Genomic DNA, 18,128 nt, shown 5'->3' on the forward strand with positions numbered 1-18,128 from the left:
AAGTCTCAGTGCTGCCAGTTATTAGCTGTGTGACCTTGGGGTGGTCACGGAGCCTCATTTTTTAACCTTTGGAAGTGGAATTATTTATTTAGTAAGCGATAATTAAATGAATGAACAAGTAGTCCACTTACAAAGCCCTCACCCTGCCAGTATGATCAAGGACTTTGTTTGTATTTTTGTCTGTTTTTTGTTTTGTTTTGTTTTTTTCCTTTCCCTCCCAATTAGCTTGCTGTAAAATTCACAGACGTTCCATCCTGTCTTTGGTCCTTGAATGTTCCTATCCTCTATAAAATGGTAAAATTTAAGATGATCACTTGTCAGAAATTTCTGAACTGTCACATGAAAAGGATCATAACTTTGAAGAATAGCATCATCTTAAAGACAGAAACAAATTGCCTCTTTAGGAATGTACTTCCCAGTGGTTGCCTTTGTGAACTTCTTCTGGTTAATAAATATGTCCTCATTAGAAACCGTTTGCAGAGGTGCATTAACTCTTTCAGGTTATCAGGGTAGCAAAAATGATGATCAGCCAAATTCCTGGCCTGTCTGCTGGTACTTCACCACTGCTTCGGTTTTTTTCTAATGGTAAATTACATATAGTATAAGGTGAGTTTGACCAGCTTAACTGTTTTCTGTGTGCACTTCAGTAGTATTACATACATTCTAATATTGTGCAGCCGTCACCACCATCTGTTCCCAGACCTCTTCATTACGACTGCTTTTTAGTTTCAGTTACTAGGGTTTCAAACTCTGTTCAGCCCACATTTGGCTGAAACCTGAATGGATGTGGTAAGAGCAAGGAGAACCTGCTTCCCCGGCCGTTTTGGTTGTTTTGATATTAGTCTGAGTCTCTTCTCTGGAAGTTTGGGTGGAGCATCAGATATAGCCAGGTTGGAGATGGCTGCCACCCCCATTCCTGTGCTCCAGATTTTAGTTAACCCTGAGCTTCAGGGAGAAGGGCAGCTTTAGGCATGAGGACCAGTTCAACCATTCCAGGGCTATTAGAAATTAAGTGCATATTGTGCTTTCTTGACAAAAATAAAGAATCTATTAAATGGCAATCATGAATCATTTCTGCTCTTGGGTGATACGATGTGATCTCATTACTTTTGTGGGCTTATCAGCGGTCTGTTTTGGTAGCGTTAGAACCTGCCGCCTTGCCCTGGGGTGAGATGGGGTCATGGTCTCACAGTGCACGTTGTTGTCCTTGTCCCACAGGTTGGCGGAGCTTTCAAGGTGATTGACAGTGTAGAAAAATTTGACACAATGGGCAGGCAGCTTATCTTCTTAGAAGGTTTTTAAATGTAAAGACTCCAGCTTTTTAAAATGCCCCTGGTAAACACATAAGCATCATTTACTGAATAGCAAAGCCACCCTTGTGCTTTCCTGGAGTTTTATTCCAGATTTATGTTTGCTTGAGTTAGCTTCTATTTCCCCACAATACAAACTTAAAAAATATGTGTATTTAAATATTTGACTTAGCAACAAAATTATATTTTTAAAGTGAATGTCAATCTTTTCTCAAGTTGGAGACCACTTTGAAATTACTTGTCAGTGCTTCCCAAGACATTGTCGGCAGGAAGTGGGGCTTGATCTCTGCCCCCAGTTGTTCTCACAGAGGTTTGCCTTTTCCCCAGGTGACCTTATATCCAGCCGTGAAAAGTCTGCTGCAGGAGGGCATTTACCTCATCCTGGACCTCTGCACTGAGCCTGACATCCAGTTCCTGCGGGCCTCCCTGCAGCCGGGAGTGAGAGACGTCTTTAAGGAGCTACATAATGACTATCTCAAGTACCACAAGGCCAAACATGAAGGAGAGAAAAGATATACCGCCTAAGGCCATGGGACAGGAGTGCCACCAGGGATATTGTTCCGAGTGAGGCTTTGTTTGGCTTTGTGGTCTGAAAGAGCTGGAGAATGCAAGACTTCAGATGTTCTAATTTGTAATATTGGTATGCATGGAAAATCCTTTGGGGTTTATGCGGTATATTTTGACGTATTTTATATCATGTTTTTCTTACTATTTTTTAATACATAGTTTTATGCAGTAAGTATTATGGTAGAATCATGAAAATAGACCCTGGAATGAGATTAATTCAATAGAAAAATGTCTTACTCCTGGAACCTTTCTGTGTTTGGTTCTAGTCTTGGCTCAGTAGTTTGGTGTTCCCTAGTCTACACTAGGAACTATGTAAAAGTTGGCTTTTTACTTGGGGTACATGGGTATGTAATTCATCCCTGTTTAAATATCTTTGCCTTTTAAATTCTTCAAGTCACATGGGAAGTATTTTTGAAATGTCACTTTTTCTGCCTTCCCTCTAAGTATGCTTTCTGAAGAAGCGGGGGGGAGTTCTTGTCTGTGGCCTGAGGTGTCTGCTCTGGGCAGGGATAGCGGGCACCTCAGGCAGGTGGGTGATCTTTAGCACAGGTGCCAGGGTCTTGCCTGTTCCTTCTGTGTTAGCCCTGTGAAGTTCATTTAGGAATTTTTTTTTTTCCTATTCAGTTTAAGAAGTAATCCTAATGGTTTTTCCTTACTACCTAAGCAGTGTATTTTTATTATAGCAACCTCAGAAAAGAAAAATAAAGGCATAATTTAAAAAACGCACTCATAGTCTCAGTTACCCAGACCACCTCTGTTGTCACCTTGGAGTGTCTTGTTTTAGTCCTTTTACTATGTGTATGTATATAGCTGTACATAGAAATAAATATATTTTAGCTAAATTGAGTCATAAATGCATTTTTTTAAAGTCACCTTTTTTCCTGTGTAATATTTAAGTAACTTTGGGTCAGTGAAAACATTGGACATGTATTTTTTATTGGATGCATAGTAGTCCATTGAGTAGATAATATTGTTTTATTTAATAAGTACCCCATGGTTAGACATAGGTATTCCAAATTCCCTTTTATAGGTGGTACCTGCAGCTGAACTATTTCCACAAGATGAATTCTCATGAGTTGTATCATTTGTCAAAAAACCACATAATTTTTAAAGGATTTATATAAATATTGCCAAATTACCCCCTAGAATGTGTACTAATTTATTTTCCCACCAATGAGTCAACTTTAATGTTACTGAGTTTTGTTTGTTTCTTTGTGCTTCCTTGATAGGAGAGAGATAGTTTGTTTTAGATTTCTTTAATTACTAAGAGATTATACATTTTTCATATTTACCATTTTTATTTCTTATGTAAATTATGTTTATATAATTATCTTCTGTAATAGCACATTTCTCAATTGGGATATTTACTATTTTTCTTCTTCACTATCTTTGTGGGATTCATGTTGGAATTCCCTTCTTAATTAGTCAAAAATGTAGACTTTTAAAGTTATTTGAAGGATCATCCTTAAGCAAAGCCTTTTATTTTTACACTACATTTTCAAGCAGATGTGATTGGAGCAGACAATATAAAATGAATGTTTTTGAAACCTAAGAGAAATCACCTGTGTTTGAAGCCCCACATTTGATTTTATTTCCTGTGCTGTCTTGTGGGGGCTAGGGGACAGTCCTGCCTTACGCGCTGTGCATTTCATCTGTTCCCTTCCCTTCCTCATCTAGACTGTGCGTGCGGACCCAGAAATGGGTTCGGCTGGTCTGGCATCCTTTCACTTAACGTTTCGTGTTGACAGAGTTTTGTTTCTGTGGTTAAACTCCCTGCAGGAGCCTCTAAGAGAGGCCGGTGGCGCTATTTCTCGTTCACAATTGGAGATGGGTGTTGGTGTGAGCGGGTGACCTTCCAGGGACAGGAGCTGTAAACAAGCCGGAGCTAAAATCAAGGTCTTAGGTTTGCCCCTGCTTCAAGTACCCAGACCAGAAACTCACTGTCTCTGAGGCCCTCAGGGAGCTGTGGCTAGTTTTTCTTGTGCTGGACGTTCCCGAAGGCCAGAGGTGAGGGGACAGTCCTTTCCCCCCGTCCTGGGAATGCTGGGGGAGCTGACAAACATGGAGCAGTTCCTCAGGCGTCCTGGGGGTGGCACTGCAGGGCCTTTAGAAGGGAGTCGGCAATGGGCTGCCAGGCAGTCAGCCCTGGAGGAAGGGAAGGAGGAAGAGAAGGCTGGGCCTCCGTGTCCTCCCTGCACAGCTCTGAAGGGCTCTCTGCTGTGTTCCCATTTCTGGGGAAGTGGTCACAGGTTCCTCACAATCATTTCTATTTGAACTCTGAACACTTCTCAGCAAAGAATTTGTTTTAACTCCATTTCGCCAATTCATAGAGTAGAAGAAACATTTTTCCGACTGGCAAATATGGAGGCTCTGTTGTTCATTTTTATCTGATTAGAATAGCCTGCACAGGCAAAGAGATTTGGCCCAGCCAGCTTTCCACGTGTCAGAGTTGGGGACTCAGCTGGGGGGACGGCAAAATGCTGGGCTTCAGAGAGCCTGTCCCTCTGAGGCTTGCTGTGACTCCAGACCCCTCGTCACCTGACAGAGCTGCATGAATCATCTGTCTGTACCAGGCACGGAGACATGGCCCTAGTCCTCAGGGAGCTTTCCTGCAAGGGACATTGCCAACAAGCCAGGAAACAAATAGGCCAGAGGGTGGTCGTGGGGTTGGCAGTAAAGCAGACAAGTTCGGCAGCTGGAGAAAGAGGTGGTATTCGAGCTGAGACGTGCCTGGGCGGTGAGAGGCGCCCCTGGAAAGGTCTGGGGTGCTGATCCTTAATGCCTGCCCTGAATCCATGTGGCAGCCTGGTTTTGGCTGAGAGCCAACACCTGAAGGGAGGGGTTGGGTGTAAGGGGAGTTGGATGAGAGAAGGCTCAGTGGGGTGACTCTGCCTGGGATGTTGCCTTAGGTGGCCCTGGACAGTAGTACATCAGGGGGCCCCCAACAGGGCACAGACAATACACAGCCGCTTCCCGACCTTGCCCTTGACCGCTGCTTGGGGACCACAGTGGGTGGATCTCCTTCCCAGCCTGTCTTCTGCAGCTCCCCAGACTCAGCTTCCTACAGTAGTTGTGGAAACTACCCAGTGTTAAGGAGTGATGTGAAGGCTCCAGAAAAGACTGCAAGGAGGGGCTGTGTACTTTGAAGGGATTTGAGTGGAGTTTTTTTTTTTTTTTTTTTTTTTCCTGGTTTCTCTTTTTTATTTCTTTGGAGACGGTCTCGCTCTATTGCCTAGGCTGGAGTACAGTGGTGCAGTCTTAGCTCACTGCAGCCTGCAAGTCCTGGGCTCAAGCAATCGTCTTGCCTCAGCTTCCCGAGTAGTTGGGACTAGAGGTGCACACCACGCCAACCAGCTAATTTTGAAGTTTTTAGTAGAGACAGTCTCACTCTGCTGCCCAGGCTGGTCTGGGGCTCCTGGCCTCAAGCAGTCCTCTCTTCCTTGGTCTCCCAAAGTGCTGGGATTACAGGCGTTCTCGACTGCACCCGGCCCTGGTTTCTCATAACTCATAGAGGTTACTTTGATGTATTGCCGGCGTGCCAGGCTATAGCCTCAATTCTTTTGTCTGATAAGCGCACACAGTTCTGCTTTATGTCTCATAAAAGCCACTGAGAGGCAGCAGCGGTGTCGTTTTTGATTCCTCATTCCCTTGTGCAACTTCTCAACACGCTCCTTTTTTTTTTTCATTTTACTTTGTCATTTACGTTTTCCAGCTCTTCAGCAGACAAGGTGAGTGGCTGGAGGGAGACGTGATATTCGCCCTTTCCCCTCAGCCTGTATGTCTCTCGTGTCTCTTTCTCTCTCTCTCTCTCTCTTTTTTTTTTTTTTGAGACGAAGTCTTGCTCTGTTGCCCAGGCTGGAGTGCAGTGGTACAGTCTCAGCTCACTGCAACCTCCACCTCCTGGATTCAAGTGATTCTCTTGCCTCAGCCTCCTGAATAGCTGGGATTACAGGTGCTCACCACCGCACCCAGCTAATTTTTGTATTTTTAGTAGAGACGGGATTTCACCATTTTGGCCAGGCTGGTCTCAAACTGCTGACCTCGTGGGCCGCCTGCCTCGGCCTCAAAATTGCGGGTATTACAGCGTGAGCCACCACGCCCGGCCATCTCTCTCTCGTGTCTCTCTAATGGACATTACTTCTGTTGCCCTGTGCCCTCTTGTCCCCATGTCCTTCCGACCCCATTCTGCCATCCCCGCTCACTGGCTTCTCTGCGCTCTCTTCCTGGCCTGTCTGGGCCACCCGTCCTAATCACTCCTACTTGCTGGTGACCCCACTTCTTTCCCAGCCTTCCCTCTTGTTTCCTGCTGACATTTTTTGTAGCCTCATGTCCACAATGGGGACTCCTGTGAAACGTCCTGGCCCCACGTTCCCAAGACTGCCACCCCTGCCCATCTGTTGTCACTGATGTGACCACACTTGAGCCTCCTTGTTGGACTCTTCCTGGCTTCCTTTGCTCCAAGGAACACTCCTATTCCTTCATTTTTTTTTAAAGAGATGGGGCCTCACTCTGTCACCTGGGCTGGAGTCCAATGGTGTGATCCTACCTCACTGTAGCCTCCAACTCGTGGGCTGAAGTGCTCCTCCCACCTCAGCCTCCCGAGTAGCTAGGACTACAGGCATGGCACCACACCTGGCTAATCTTTTAGCTAGAGATGGGGTCTTGCTATGTTGCCCAGGCTGGAATTGAACTCCTGGGCTTAAGTGATCCTCTTGCCTCAGCCTCCCAAAGTACTGGGATTATGTGAGCCACCATGCCTGGCCCAATGAGCCTGTTTGTAATGTCCTTTCTCTGGCTTGCCCTGTTGTCCCTGTACCCAGCTTGTTCTCCATTGCTACCATGACCGCTGTGACTCACTGGCATCTCCAGGTCTGGTACCTCCTTCCTCGGCTTTGGAGTCCCCTGATTGTTCTACCCGAGCTCAATTCCAGGGCCAGCTCTGTTGTGGGAGAAAGGAATGGAGTCATGGGGATTGGGTCTCCACACAATCCTGTTCTCTCTCTTCTGCTGGGTCCACCTACTGGGAGGAGAATCTCTGTTTTCATCGGAGGGAGAAGCATCGATGAGGCAGCATAGCTTTGGGATGTTACGAACTTGTGGAGACTGGATTGTTATAATGGTTTTAATGTGAAGTTCTGGTTGATCATAGAACATAAATGTTGTGGATGAGAGGAAGGAAGAGGTTTGTGAGATGCTCCATAATGAAAACAGCTAGTAGTGGGAGTGGTTTCTCATTACAAAGGAGGATCGGGGGATGTGACTCAGTAGAAATGGGCACAGACCAGGCTCAACAGAGGCGAGAGAGTGCTGAGGCCTGGGGGAAGAAGCACAGGAAAAATTCAGAAAAATCCGGCCGCGAGAAATCCCAGCAGCAATGCCTGGCTGGATGCCAAAGTGGTGATAAAGAAGCACCCACAGGAGTCACAAATCAGCACACAGCCCTGCGCCTTCCCGTACCTTAAGGTCATGCTGGAGGGCATGGCCAGCACTTCCCAGCTGTGGCCATTTCAAAGACGGAGAATGGCTGTTCTTGTGGAGACAACTGTGGGTGTGGTAACATCCAGCGTCTGGTATTCTCTGACTTGGCATGCAGCCTCCACTGGTATTTTCTCTAAGCCCTCTTTGAGCTTTATTACAGATTAAACCAGGCACACAATCTCTTTTGCCGTCTAACCATAGCCCTCTGTCTCGAGTCTCTGCTGTCACTTTCCCTGCTGTTTACAGACACACACAGAATACTCTTAATTTATCTTGAATATCGATCCTGTTATCCTCCCACGTTTCCAGCAGCCTCTTCTCTTGACTACCCAACAATCACAAGAGTCTACCTTTGCTCCTTGGTCATCCTTTCCATTGAAACTGCCCTCAGAGAGATGACTGGGTCAACTTCAGCCACCCGGCTTCCCCGACGTGTAGTAGGTCCTTGACCATCGCTAGACACCCTTGGCTGGTCAGAGCCCCTGCTGGCTCTCCACACCCTCTAGGGCCTTGACTATCTCTGATGCCCTTGCTTACGTTTTTCTCTCCCTTCCCCTAAAATACTGATGCACTCAAGGATTAGTTCTTGACAGTTCTCTCTAGACCTCCTAACTCTCCTGGCCTTCCACTCCCCAACGTCACCGCCTCTGGGCAAGTCCTTCTCAAACTTGCCAATTTCTGCTCATTGAATAGAGCTGAAAATCTGGAGGACAGAACCGATTCCTCACGTGGTCGTCTAGCGTGCCGTCCACCTCTCCTTCAGTCCCAGCTCTCACTCGCAGCCGTCTTCCCTCTTTTCTCTTACTGCCTGTGGTCACCCATCCTAGAGATTGTTTCCAAATAGTCCTGGAGGTTGTACCTCCACGTTCCTTTAAAACCTCCACAGTGTCTTCTTTCAAAAAATTAATTTCTTTTTCTTTTTTTTTTTTTTTGAGATAGATAGGTTCTTGCTTTGTTGCCCAGGCTGGGGTGCAGTGGCATGTTCTTGGCTCACTGCAACCTCTGCCTCCTAGGGTCAAGCGATTCTCCCACCTCAGCCTCTTGAGTAGCTGGGACTACAGGTGTGTGCCACCATGCTTGGCCAATTTTTGTATGTTTTTGGTAGAGACGGGCTTCACCATGTTAGGCAGGCTGGTCTTGAACTCCAGAACTTATGATTTGCCCACCTCGGCCTCCCAAAGTGCTGAGATTACAGGCATGAGCTGCCATGCCCCGCTGTGAAGAATTTTTACAAAGCAAAATCTGATCTAGAACACCAGTGTTTTGGACAGATAAAAAACAGGGTAATCACAGCTGAAGCCGACCAGAGCCCCATCACCTGGCACAGCCTGCCCTGCCCCTCTCCCCACCAGTCTGGATCTGCCCTCTCTTGCTCCATGTTCCTCCTCTTCCTCCCCTTCCTTCCAGCCCTGCCTCCTCCCCTCCTTTCTTCCTCTCCCCCATCCCTCCCTCCAGCTCTCCTTGCCTACCTTCCTCTCCCCCGCACCCCGCACCCCGTTCTTTCCCCTCCCTTCCTTCCCCCACAGCTCTTTCCTCCTCTCCCACCCCATTCCTCCCTGGCTCTGCAGCACCTTCCAGGGTCTTCTGTTCTTTTGGGACTTTCCTTGAAAGTCTCTCTCCGTGATGACTCTTGTTTTTTCATTTTTTTTTTTCTTGTTTGTTTCTGAGACAGAGGCTGATTCTGTCGCCCGCGCTGGAGTGTAGTGGTGCAATCTCAGCTCACTGCACCCTCTGCCTCCTGGGTTCAGGCGATTCTCCTGCCTCAGCCTCCTGAGTATCTGGGATTACAGGCATGTGCCACTACGCCCGGCTAATTTTTGTATTTTTAGCAGAGGCAGGGTTTCGCCATCTTGGCTGCGCTGGTCTTGAACTCCTGACCTCAGATGATCTGCCCGCTTCGGTCTCCCAAAGTGCTAGGATTACAGGAGTGAGCCACTGAGCCCGGGCTTATGATGACTCTTTCGGAAACTCCATCTAAAATCCCACCCACCTGCCTTGACCATCCTGTCCCCTTTTCCTTGCTTCATTACTTTCTCCTTAGTATATATTGCTCTCCGATTTACTAGGTGTTTTGCTTATTCACATTGTCTGGTGTCCTCTCTGCCAGCAGAAGTTAAATTCTGCATATTCACGGATCCTGTTTGTGCTACTCACAACCAGGAGCTGGAATGGGCACCTGGCACATAGTAGGTGCTCAATTAATACTTGTTGGATGAAAAATGCACTGGGAACACTGGGCTTCCAGCAGAGAACAGTTTGAAAACTGTGCTCCACCCGCCTGCCTCCATAAATGTCAATGAATGCGTCTTTGTAGAATAAATATTTGAAGAACAAGTGACTGTGTGAATTAAATTTTCCATGCACTGTGTGCAGCTGCGTGGTCTGACTACGGAGGCTGCCATTTACCATAGTCAGGTGTTGCTGATGCTCTCTTTTACAATGCATCATTGTTTCACTAAACACCCACAGCTTACGTTTTCAGAAAATCGGGAAATGTGACATTAGCATTATACTTTTTAACTTCCTGATTGTCTCAATTTCCAGATGTATTCATCTCTAATCCAGCAAATGTCAGGAGGGCTGCTTTATGGCCCGGGGGCTGAGGTTTTCAGCACCTGTTTGCCAGGCACCTAGTTCTGATCGTCATTGGGACTAGAGACCCAGCCCTGCCAGATCCAACTTTCTGATGAGGCTCCGGTGACACGTTCTGCTGCTGGCGCTGGCTTGTCCTGCTGGAAATGCAGGGTCTGGTGACTCCCTTTCCAATCGGAAGTTCCGGAGGAGCTGGGCTGGTGAATAGCAGCTGTCCATCCACAGCATGTCTGCATGCAGCAAGGGCACTGGGTAGACTTAAATGTCCACTTTCTTCTGGGATTCTCAGGGTGGCATTTGGATGCCACTTTTAATTGCAGGTTGTCAAATGATAGCATGAGTGTCCAAGGCTGGCGCCTTATGTGTGCATGCAGCAATTGCTAATGGTTTCCTCCAGCTGCTTGAATGCATATTCATCACAGCTGGGTCATCAGTCTGGGGGATTCTTCTTCCCTCCCTAGAAGACATGGGGAGAACTGCCAAGCTTCCTTTCAAGGTCTCCGAAAGGGCAAACGTTTCTGTCTCTGGAACACTCATTTTGGAATGCTTTATGGAAAACTGTCCAAATCCCAGGTGGTATTTTCTTTTGCTGTTTGGTGGGAGCAGGTGCGGTGATTCAGATGGCTGCCTGCATTGGACAGACCTGCAGCCAGGCAGACAGAGCTGTGAGCTGAGGAAATAAATAGCTGTTCTTGCCTGTGGGCTTCTGGAGTATGCAAGTTTTTGTAATTAACCTTTTGTTTATCTTTTTTTCTTCTTTAAGATGGAGTTTCGTTTTTGTTGCCCAAGCTAGAGTGCAATGGTTTTGTCTCTGCTCACTGTAACCTCCACCTCCAGAGTTCAAGTGATTTTCCTGACTCAACTTCCCAAGTAGCTGGGATTACAGGTGTGTGCCACTGTGCCTGGTTAATTTTTTGTATTTTTAGTAGAAATAGGGTTTCACCATGTTAGCCAACGTGGTCTCGAACTCCTGACCTCAGGTGATCCACCTATCTTGGCTTCCCAAAGTGCTGGGATTACAGGTTTGAGCCACCGCGTCCAGCCCTTGTTTATCTTATTGACCAATTTTGTAACTTCTTGCTAAGATGCAAATGACTTTTTGTGAAAAGACTGTATAAGCAGTATAGGAGATGGCTGCCCAAAACCCAGAGTTGGTGGCGGGGGGGGGAGCAAAATACCCTCTCTCATCTCAGAATTGCTTTTAAATCTTCATCTAGTTCTTCAGAAACCTGACGGCTGCCTCACTCTGGCCAGGCTTGGGCTTCTCGCAAGTGTTTGAAGGCTGCCCTCTGCTGGGTTGAGTCCCCTTCTCCATGTTCAATTTTGGAACACCCTCAGAATCAGAGACCTGGGGTGTGTCCAGGAACAAGAAAATGCTAATATGCTTCTACTTAGGAACTGTAGCTTCTACCTTTTTCCTGAAGGCTGAGGTTTTTAAGCTGGACTTTAGGGGAGCCACGAACCGGCTGAGACCCCGTGCTAGTTTCTGCTTGTATGTGCACTATTCTGAGTGCGCTCATGGCTTCCATTTATTCTACCTTAGCATAGGCTTCTAGAAAGCAAAGTAAGAGACAGAGGACATAGGCGCTATTACTTTATTATGGAGTTCAATCTCAGAGAGCAGGAATAGCAGGGGCATGGGCGGCAACCGTAGAAAGAGCTCATAGGAGAGCATGTTTCACCCTGGTCCTGTGGGCTGTGCCTGCATTGTCTGGGCACCTGGTGGGAGAGTGGGGAGGAGGCCTCAGTCGGTAGGAGAACTGGGGCAGGAGGCTTGGTGCAGTCCAGTTGTGTCTGTAGGAGGTCACAATCTGCACAGAGCTGGAATGAGAGACAGGTGAGGTCCAGAGGCTCTGCAGTGGGGCAAGGAGTTATACGATGCAGATTCTCCAGCTACCTGCTCAACTTCAGGGCTGCTTTGTACAAGTGTATGTTTTGTGCACTGCTCAAAGGTTTCTGGCAGAGGGAACAAGTTGGGCCAGAATCTGACCTGAGCTCTCTTTACAGAGTCTTGTACCTTTGTCACCCACAGCAGGTGCCTTTTAAAATTAGCTCACAGGGAGCTCTTTTCACCTGGTTTTCCAAAGTTACCAGTCAGGGGTAGGTTGCCCCCTGTATTAGTTCATTTTTATGTTGCCGATAAAGACAGCATATAAATTACCTGGGACTGGGTAATTTATAAAGAAAAAGAGGTTTAATAGACTCAGGTCCATGTGGCTGGGGAAGCCTCACAATCATAAAGGCAAAAAGCACGTCTTACATGGTGGCAGATAAGAGAGAAAATGAATACCAAGCAAAAGTGGTTTCCCCTTATAAAACCATCAGCTCTTGTGAGACTTATTCACTACCACAAGAACAGTGTGGGAAAAACCCACCTCCGTGATTCAATTACCTCCCACTGGGTCCCTCCCACAACATGTGGAAACTATGGGAGCTACAATTCGAGAAGAAATTTGGGTGAGGACACAGCCAAACCACATCCCTCCCTTCAGCCTGCCTTTCCTTAGCTCCCTTCACATTCTAATCTCCACCCATGCCACCAGGCCCTGTGGCCCAGACCACGGCCTGGTGGCATGGGTAGAGATTTTGAACTATGTACCAGTCCCTCCTCGTGAACAGAACCACTGCTCACGGGTCCTCCTTTCTTCACCTGCCCCACGTTCTAGTCTAGATTCTGATTTCTTGTGGTGAGTTGGTGTTGCCTTGGATTTCTTGTGCCTGCTCAGATGTGCGAATTTGGTACTGGGTCCTTCGTCTTTCTTCCTGTTGGTTTCCTCAGCTCTCTCCCTCCTTTCTGCCAGGGGCTCCCTGCAGGCCCCAGCATCAGAGCTACCTCTATTGACAGAGGATCCTTGGGCACTGGGGCCATAGGTTTTCTTTCGTAAGTATGTATGGCTTTTAAAACATATGTGTTTGTAAATTTATGAAATTACATGTATGCTTATACATTAATTCATGCTTTCATTAACCAACACTTATTAGCTTTTTCACATAGCAGAAACCACTTCATAACTGTAAGACTCTGGATAAGTCACTTAGTTTCCTGAATGGCATTTTCTTCTCTGTGAAATGGAGGTAATGATGATTGGCTCCATGTGGTCCTGCACCTTGAACAACGTAGTGGATTTTAAAGGGCTTTATCGAACTCCAGCAGCAGAAGGTGTCCAATGGGTGTGAATGTCTCCCCTGATGCCATCCCCCCTGTCCTGCCGGTTCCCAGTGGGGAATATGACAAAATGGCTGCCACCCAGGAGCTCAGTTCCAGTGTACATGAGCTCTCTGCCATGCAGTGGTGAGAAGTAAGCACTCCGGAATTGTCTTATCTCAGCACTACATACTATCGTCAGCATCTGTGTTTCATTTTTTTTTCTAGAACATGCCTCCCAGAGTTGTTGAAGGAATTAAGGTAGGTGGTATGTGAAGAGAACTTAGAACAGTGTGTGGCACATAAACAATAAGGGTTCAATAAATAGTGGCTGTCATCATCCTCATCATTCTGCAGCCAATGAGAGAAGTGAGCTGAAATACAACCTTGCCCAAGAGCCAGATGTATTTGAAATTACTTGTGCTGGCCCTTTGTGGATGGTTGGAGAAAACCATTGGTCTGGTTCCTGGAAACAGACTGAGCCCGTGCCAAGGTTTCCTGATGTAAGAACACAGTGAATCTGGTCCTGTGAACAGGCAGATGCCCGGGACTACAGTCATGGTGCATGGCCTTGTCATCTGGGGTCTTGAATTAGGGTTTTAGTCTCTCTGGGTTCACCTCCCATGCTGCTTGGTCTTTAGAATAAAAGTTGAGCTTAACAAGACCTAGTAAAATGACTTCTGAACTTGAAATATTTCTTTTGAATGCTCAGGAGGCAACATACTTTTGTTATTCGGAACATGCATTCCAAGTTAGATATGCTCAATTTGAATCTCACTGGTCATTGATAAAATTATCTGTGTAACTTTGGGAAAACCCCTAACTTCTCTGTACCTTAGTTTCATTGTCAGGAAAAATGGGGTAATAATTGTAACCACCTTGTATTGTTGTTTCCAGGATTAGATTTGAAATGCACAAAAATCCTTCAGTACAGTACCAGATAGAGAATAAGTGCTGTTATTATTGTTTTAAAAATTTTGTCCCCAACTTTTTATTGTGAAAAATTTCCAAATTATAGAGGTTGAAAAAATAGTACAATAAACATTTATATACTCTATATTCAAAAATTGTTACTATTTGACACATTTGTCTTATTTCTCTCTGTACACACACATACACACAAACACACACTATATGTTTCACTAATGCATGTGAAAAGAAGTTGCCAACATTATATTTCACTCCTAAAAACTTCGTTCTGCTCCTAGTAGAGGACATTTCTCCTACATCCCATAATGCCCATCTACTACCTAAGAAAAATCAAATTCCATAAAACCCTCTATTTTCCAGTCTATAGTCAATTTTTTTAAACTTGTTCCGTAAATATTTGCAAGGTGCCAAAGAAGTATCCCAAGGATTACTTACTGAGCGCAATTAGGGAGCAAAGTATCTTAATTAGAGAAATATCGGTCCCTGTTAACAGTAAACCTAATACCATTAAGTAGTGGTCTGTGGCAGTGTAATATGGAGTGCATATCACCACCTAAGATGTATCACTGCCAAAAACTTTACCTGTCATCTAATCAAGCCTGTAGACCCGCACTGTTCAATATGGTAGCTGCTAGCCAGGTGTGGCCATTCAGTGTTGAAATGTAGCTAGCCCAAACTGAGATGTGCTGTAAGCATGTATTATCTAAGTTTTAAAGATTCAGGATGAGGAAATAATGTAAAATATATATATATATATATATATATATATATATATATTTATTTTGAGATGGACTTTCACTCTTTTGCCCAGGCTGGACTGAAGTGGTGCCATCTTGGCTCACTGCACCCTCCACTTGCCCTGGCTACAAGCGATTCTCCTGCCTCAGCCTCCCAAGTAACTGGAATTATAGGAACCCACCACTACACCTGGCTAATTTTTGTGTTTTTAGTAGAGACGGGGTTTCACCATGGTGGCCAGACTGGTCTCAAACTCCTGACCTCAGGTGATCCACCTGCCTTGGCCTCCCAAAGTGCTAGGATTCTAGGCGTGAGCCACCACACCCAGCTTGTCATTGATAATTTGAAAATATTGTGTTAAATTAATGTTTTGTGAGTTACTGTTAATTATTAAAAATTAGCTTTACCTGTTTTACATTTTTTCACATGTGGCTACTGGAGAATTTAAAATGATATATGTGGTTCACAGATTTTTTTTTTTTTCTTTTTCTTTTTTTTGAGACAGGGTCTTGCTGTGTCACCTGGGCTGGAATGCATTGGTGTGATCATGGATCAAGGGATCCTCCCATCTCAGCCTCCTGAGTATCTGGGACTACAGGCACATACCACCACACCCAGCTATTTTTTTTTGTACTTTGTAGAGATGGGGATTTGCCATGTTGCTTAGGTTGGTCTCGAACTCCTGGACTTAAGCAATCCACCCACCTCAGCCTCCCAAAGTGCTGGGATTATAGGTGTGAGCCACTGTGCCAGGCCGGTTTACAAATTTCTATTACACAGCACTGCTGTAGACCTAACTTTGAGAAAGTCAGGGGGTGGAGGATCAAGGCAAATGATATCACAAGGAAACAATTAGATAAAACCAGAATTGGGGCATTTTTGAAACTCTTCAAAAAGTTAGTGTCATGAAAGAAAGGAAAAAGTGAAAGGATTATTTTAGATTAAGGGAGTATGAGATAAAACCAACAATATTTAAACCTCCCCCTCTCCACCATCACTAAATCAAAAGCCATAAGAAACGTTCTTAGCAGCTGTTAGTATTAAAGATAAGCAACAACTAGATGGTGAAGGGTACGTTGTGTGCTTCGATGAGGGCAATCTAGGCAGCTGGAGAGAAGGCTGTTATTAGGTATGGTTCTTCTGGAGGTTTTGTTTGGAAAGTGGGTGCTGATGTCTTAAAATGTCAAGGTTGGAGTGATTCTAGGTGAGACATTTACCGCCACCTGTGGAGGTCTGTCCTGCAGACCCTGACCTAATGATGGATAAGCAAGTTCACTCTCACATCAGGTTCAGTGATTCAGGTGGCTAGGGATGGTTGTCAGCTGCTTTCAGAGGGTCAAATGCTGCCAATCGACCAAGACCCCCTGTACATCCACACAGTTATTCCGTCAGGATTTCATAACAGAGGTTCCAAGTCAACACACTTGTAGATAATTAACAGGGATAAAAGAGTGGTTATATGGATGATAAAAGCTTTACGTTCTGGGCCCAGAGTAAACACTATTAACAGGTAATTCCTGTTTGATCTGCCCCTGAAAGGACCCTCCAGCACAAAGTTTACATGAGAAAACAGAATAGAGACAAAGGGATGTGGGGTAAACAGAATTAAACTGGGAGAGCCTTTTATTGTCCCTGTCTCTTCCCTAGTGATGGACCTGGCCACCTTCAGCCTGTTGCAATAAAACCTTTCAGCCTTCCAAAAGGTTTGAGACTAATCTAACTTTCCCTAATATTTCTCTAATATTTTGCCAACCACCCCAAGTGAATCTCAACACGAGGTACTCAGACAAGATCTATTCTGCCCACTTGTGACAGAGTGGCACAGGAGAAGGACATCACAGAGCTTGGAGACAGGGTTCGGTGGGTTGTCTCCGTGGACACTGAAGTTAGTCTCAAAGGTCAGAAGCTGGGGTTTACAGCAGAATCAGTGATGATAAAATACATAATGAAATTTAAGGAAAACCCTGACCTTAGCTACCTATCTCTTTATGGTCTTTGCCATCGGTTCATTAAGCTTGAGTTGCTATCTGTAGCTCTAAGCAATAAAAAATGTTTTCGCACAGAAAGAAAGAGAGAGAAAAGAAAGAAATAAAGAAAAGAAAGAGAAAGAAAGAAAGAAAGGAAAGAAGGAGATGAAAGAAGGAAAGAGAAAAGAAAGAAATGAAAGAAAAGAGAAAGGAAGAAAAGAAAAGAAAGGAAGGAAGGAAGGAAGGAAGGAAAGAGAAACCCTTTCGGAGTTTCTAATGTGGACACAATCTACTGGAATCAAAATACCCACCACTGAGCCTGGAAGCCAGAGGCTGATGATGCTGTACATGTCTCTCTGCAGGATTTGCAGGTGTTTCATTTTTATTTGCTGCCTCTTTGAAACAGCTCACTTTCTCAGAGCTTTGAAATTGTTTCTGCTCTATTTCATTTTAGAAACATCTGAAAACCTACCGATAGAGATGAGTTTTATGCCAGCTCTGGGCTTTTCTTCATCCAAATTACACATTTATTGAGAATAGCTGTTTATAATTTCCACAGAACATGAAAAGATCATTTAAGAACAGTGAAAGGCAGGGTGCTGTACACCTTTTATTATATTTGCAGTGTATTTCTGACTTGGGTTTTTGGTAAAGCTTCAATATTTTATTTCCAAGGTACTGTGTTACCACAAGATCTCTTTCTTTTTTCTCCCGTGGTCAATGAATCTCAAATCAGATGTCAAATCAGAAATGCCGGAATGGTCCTAGTTTTCAGAGCTGGGGAAAACGCATTTGGGAATTCCTGTGCTTGTTTGCCCTAAGAGTTTCTGTGATTCTTCGTGACTTGAGTAATGCCTCCTATCCCAAAGGGATGCTGTATGAACATGCTCTGCCTCTACAGTGAGGCTTCTGGTTGGAACTCATTCTGGTATAAACATGTGTTTTCAGGCTATGAGGTTGCACAGTATCAGAATCACCGTCTGTTGCTCTGAGACATGCCTGCTATAGAAACCACTTAGAGGGAAGCTAGCTGGCTGCATGCACAGGCAGGGCTTACGGTGTGGCAGGCCCCTGACTCAGAGTCCCTGTTTCCTGGGGACTCGATTCAGCTTATTAGCAGTTTTAGAAACTTCACTGTATCAGTAAATCAGTATCAACTAGATACTTAGAGCTAACTCACAATATCATGATAACGAAACAAAGTAAGTTTTCACCATGGGCAAGCTTCGTCAACAGTGACTGCACTATTGAAGCTTTTCACTAAGGCACCAGTTCTACCTGGTTTCAGAATCCTTGGGAAGCTGGATATGTCGTTGTGGGGTTTGTTAGCAGAGGATGATATTATATGAAAGGAGCTGCATTGTTCTAAAGGGTATTTCATGTAGGCCTTTCCACCAAGAT

The 18,128-nt window shown here is 45.2% G+C and overlaps 1 protein-coding gene across 1 annotated transcript in view; it reads left to right on the plus strand.

The window, feature by feature from the left end:
* URB2 (URB2 ribosome biogenesis homolog) overlaps nt 1-3,097 on the plus strand; it is a 35,212-nt gene extending 32,115 nt beyond the window's left edge. The window contains exon 10 of the mRNA XM_003940765.4: nt 1,638-3,097. Coding sequence (XP_003940814.3) covers nt 1,638-1,835 — 198 coding nt within the window. The 3' untranslated portion in view covers nt 1,836-3,097. The remainder of the gene's footprint in view (nt 1-1,637) is intronic.
* Nucleotides 3,098-18,128: the final 15,031 nt, after the last annotated feature.

The sequence above is a fragment of the Saimiri boliviensis genome, chromosome 14 (assembly GCF_048565385.1).
Source record: "Saimiri boliviensis isolate mSaiBol1 chromosome 14, mSaiBol1.pri, whole genome shotgun sequence".
NCBI lineage: Eukaryota > Metazoa > Chordata > Mammalia > Primates > Cebidae > Saimiri > Saimiri boliviensis.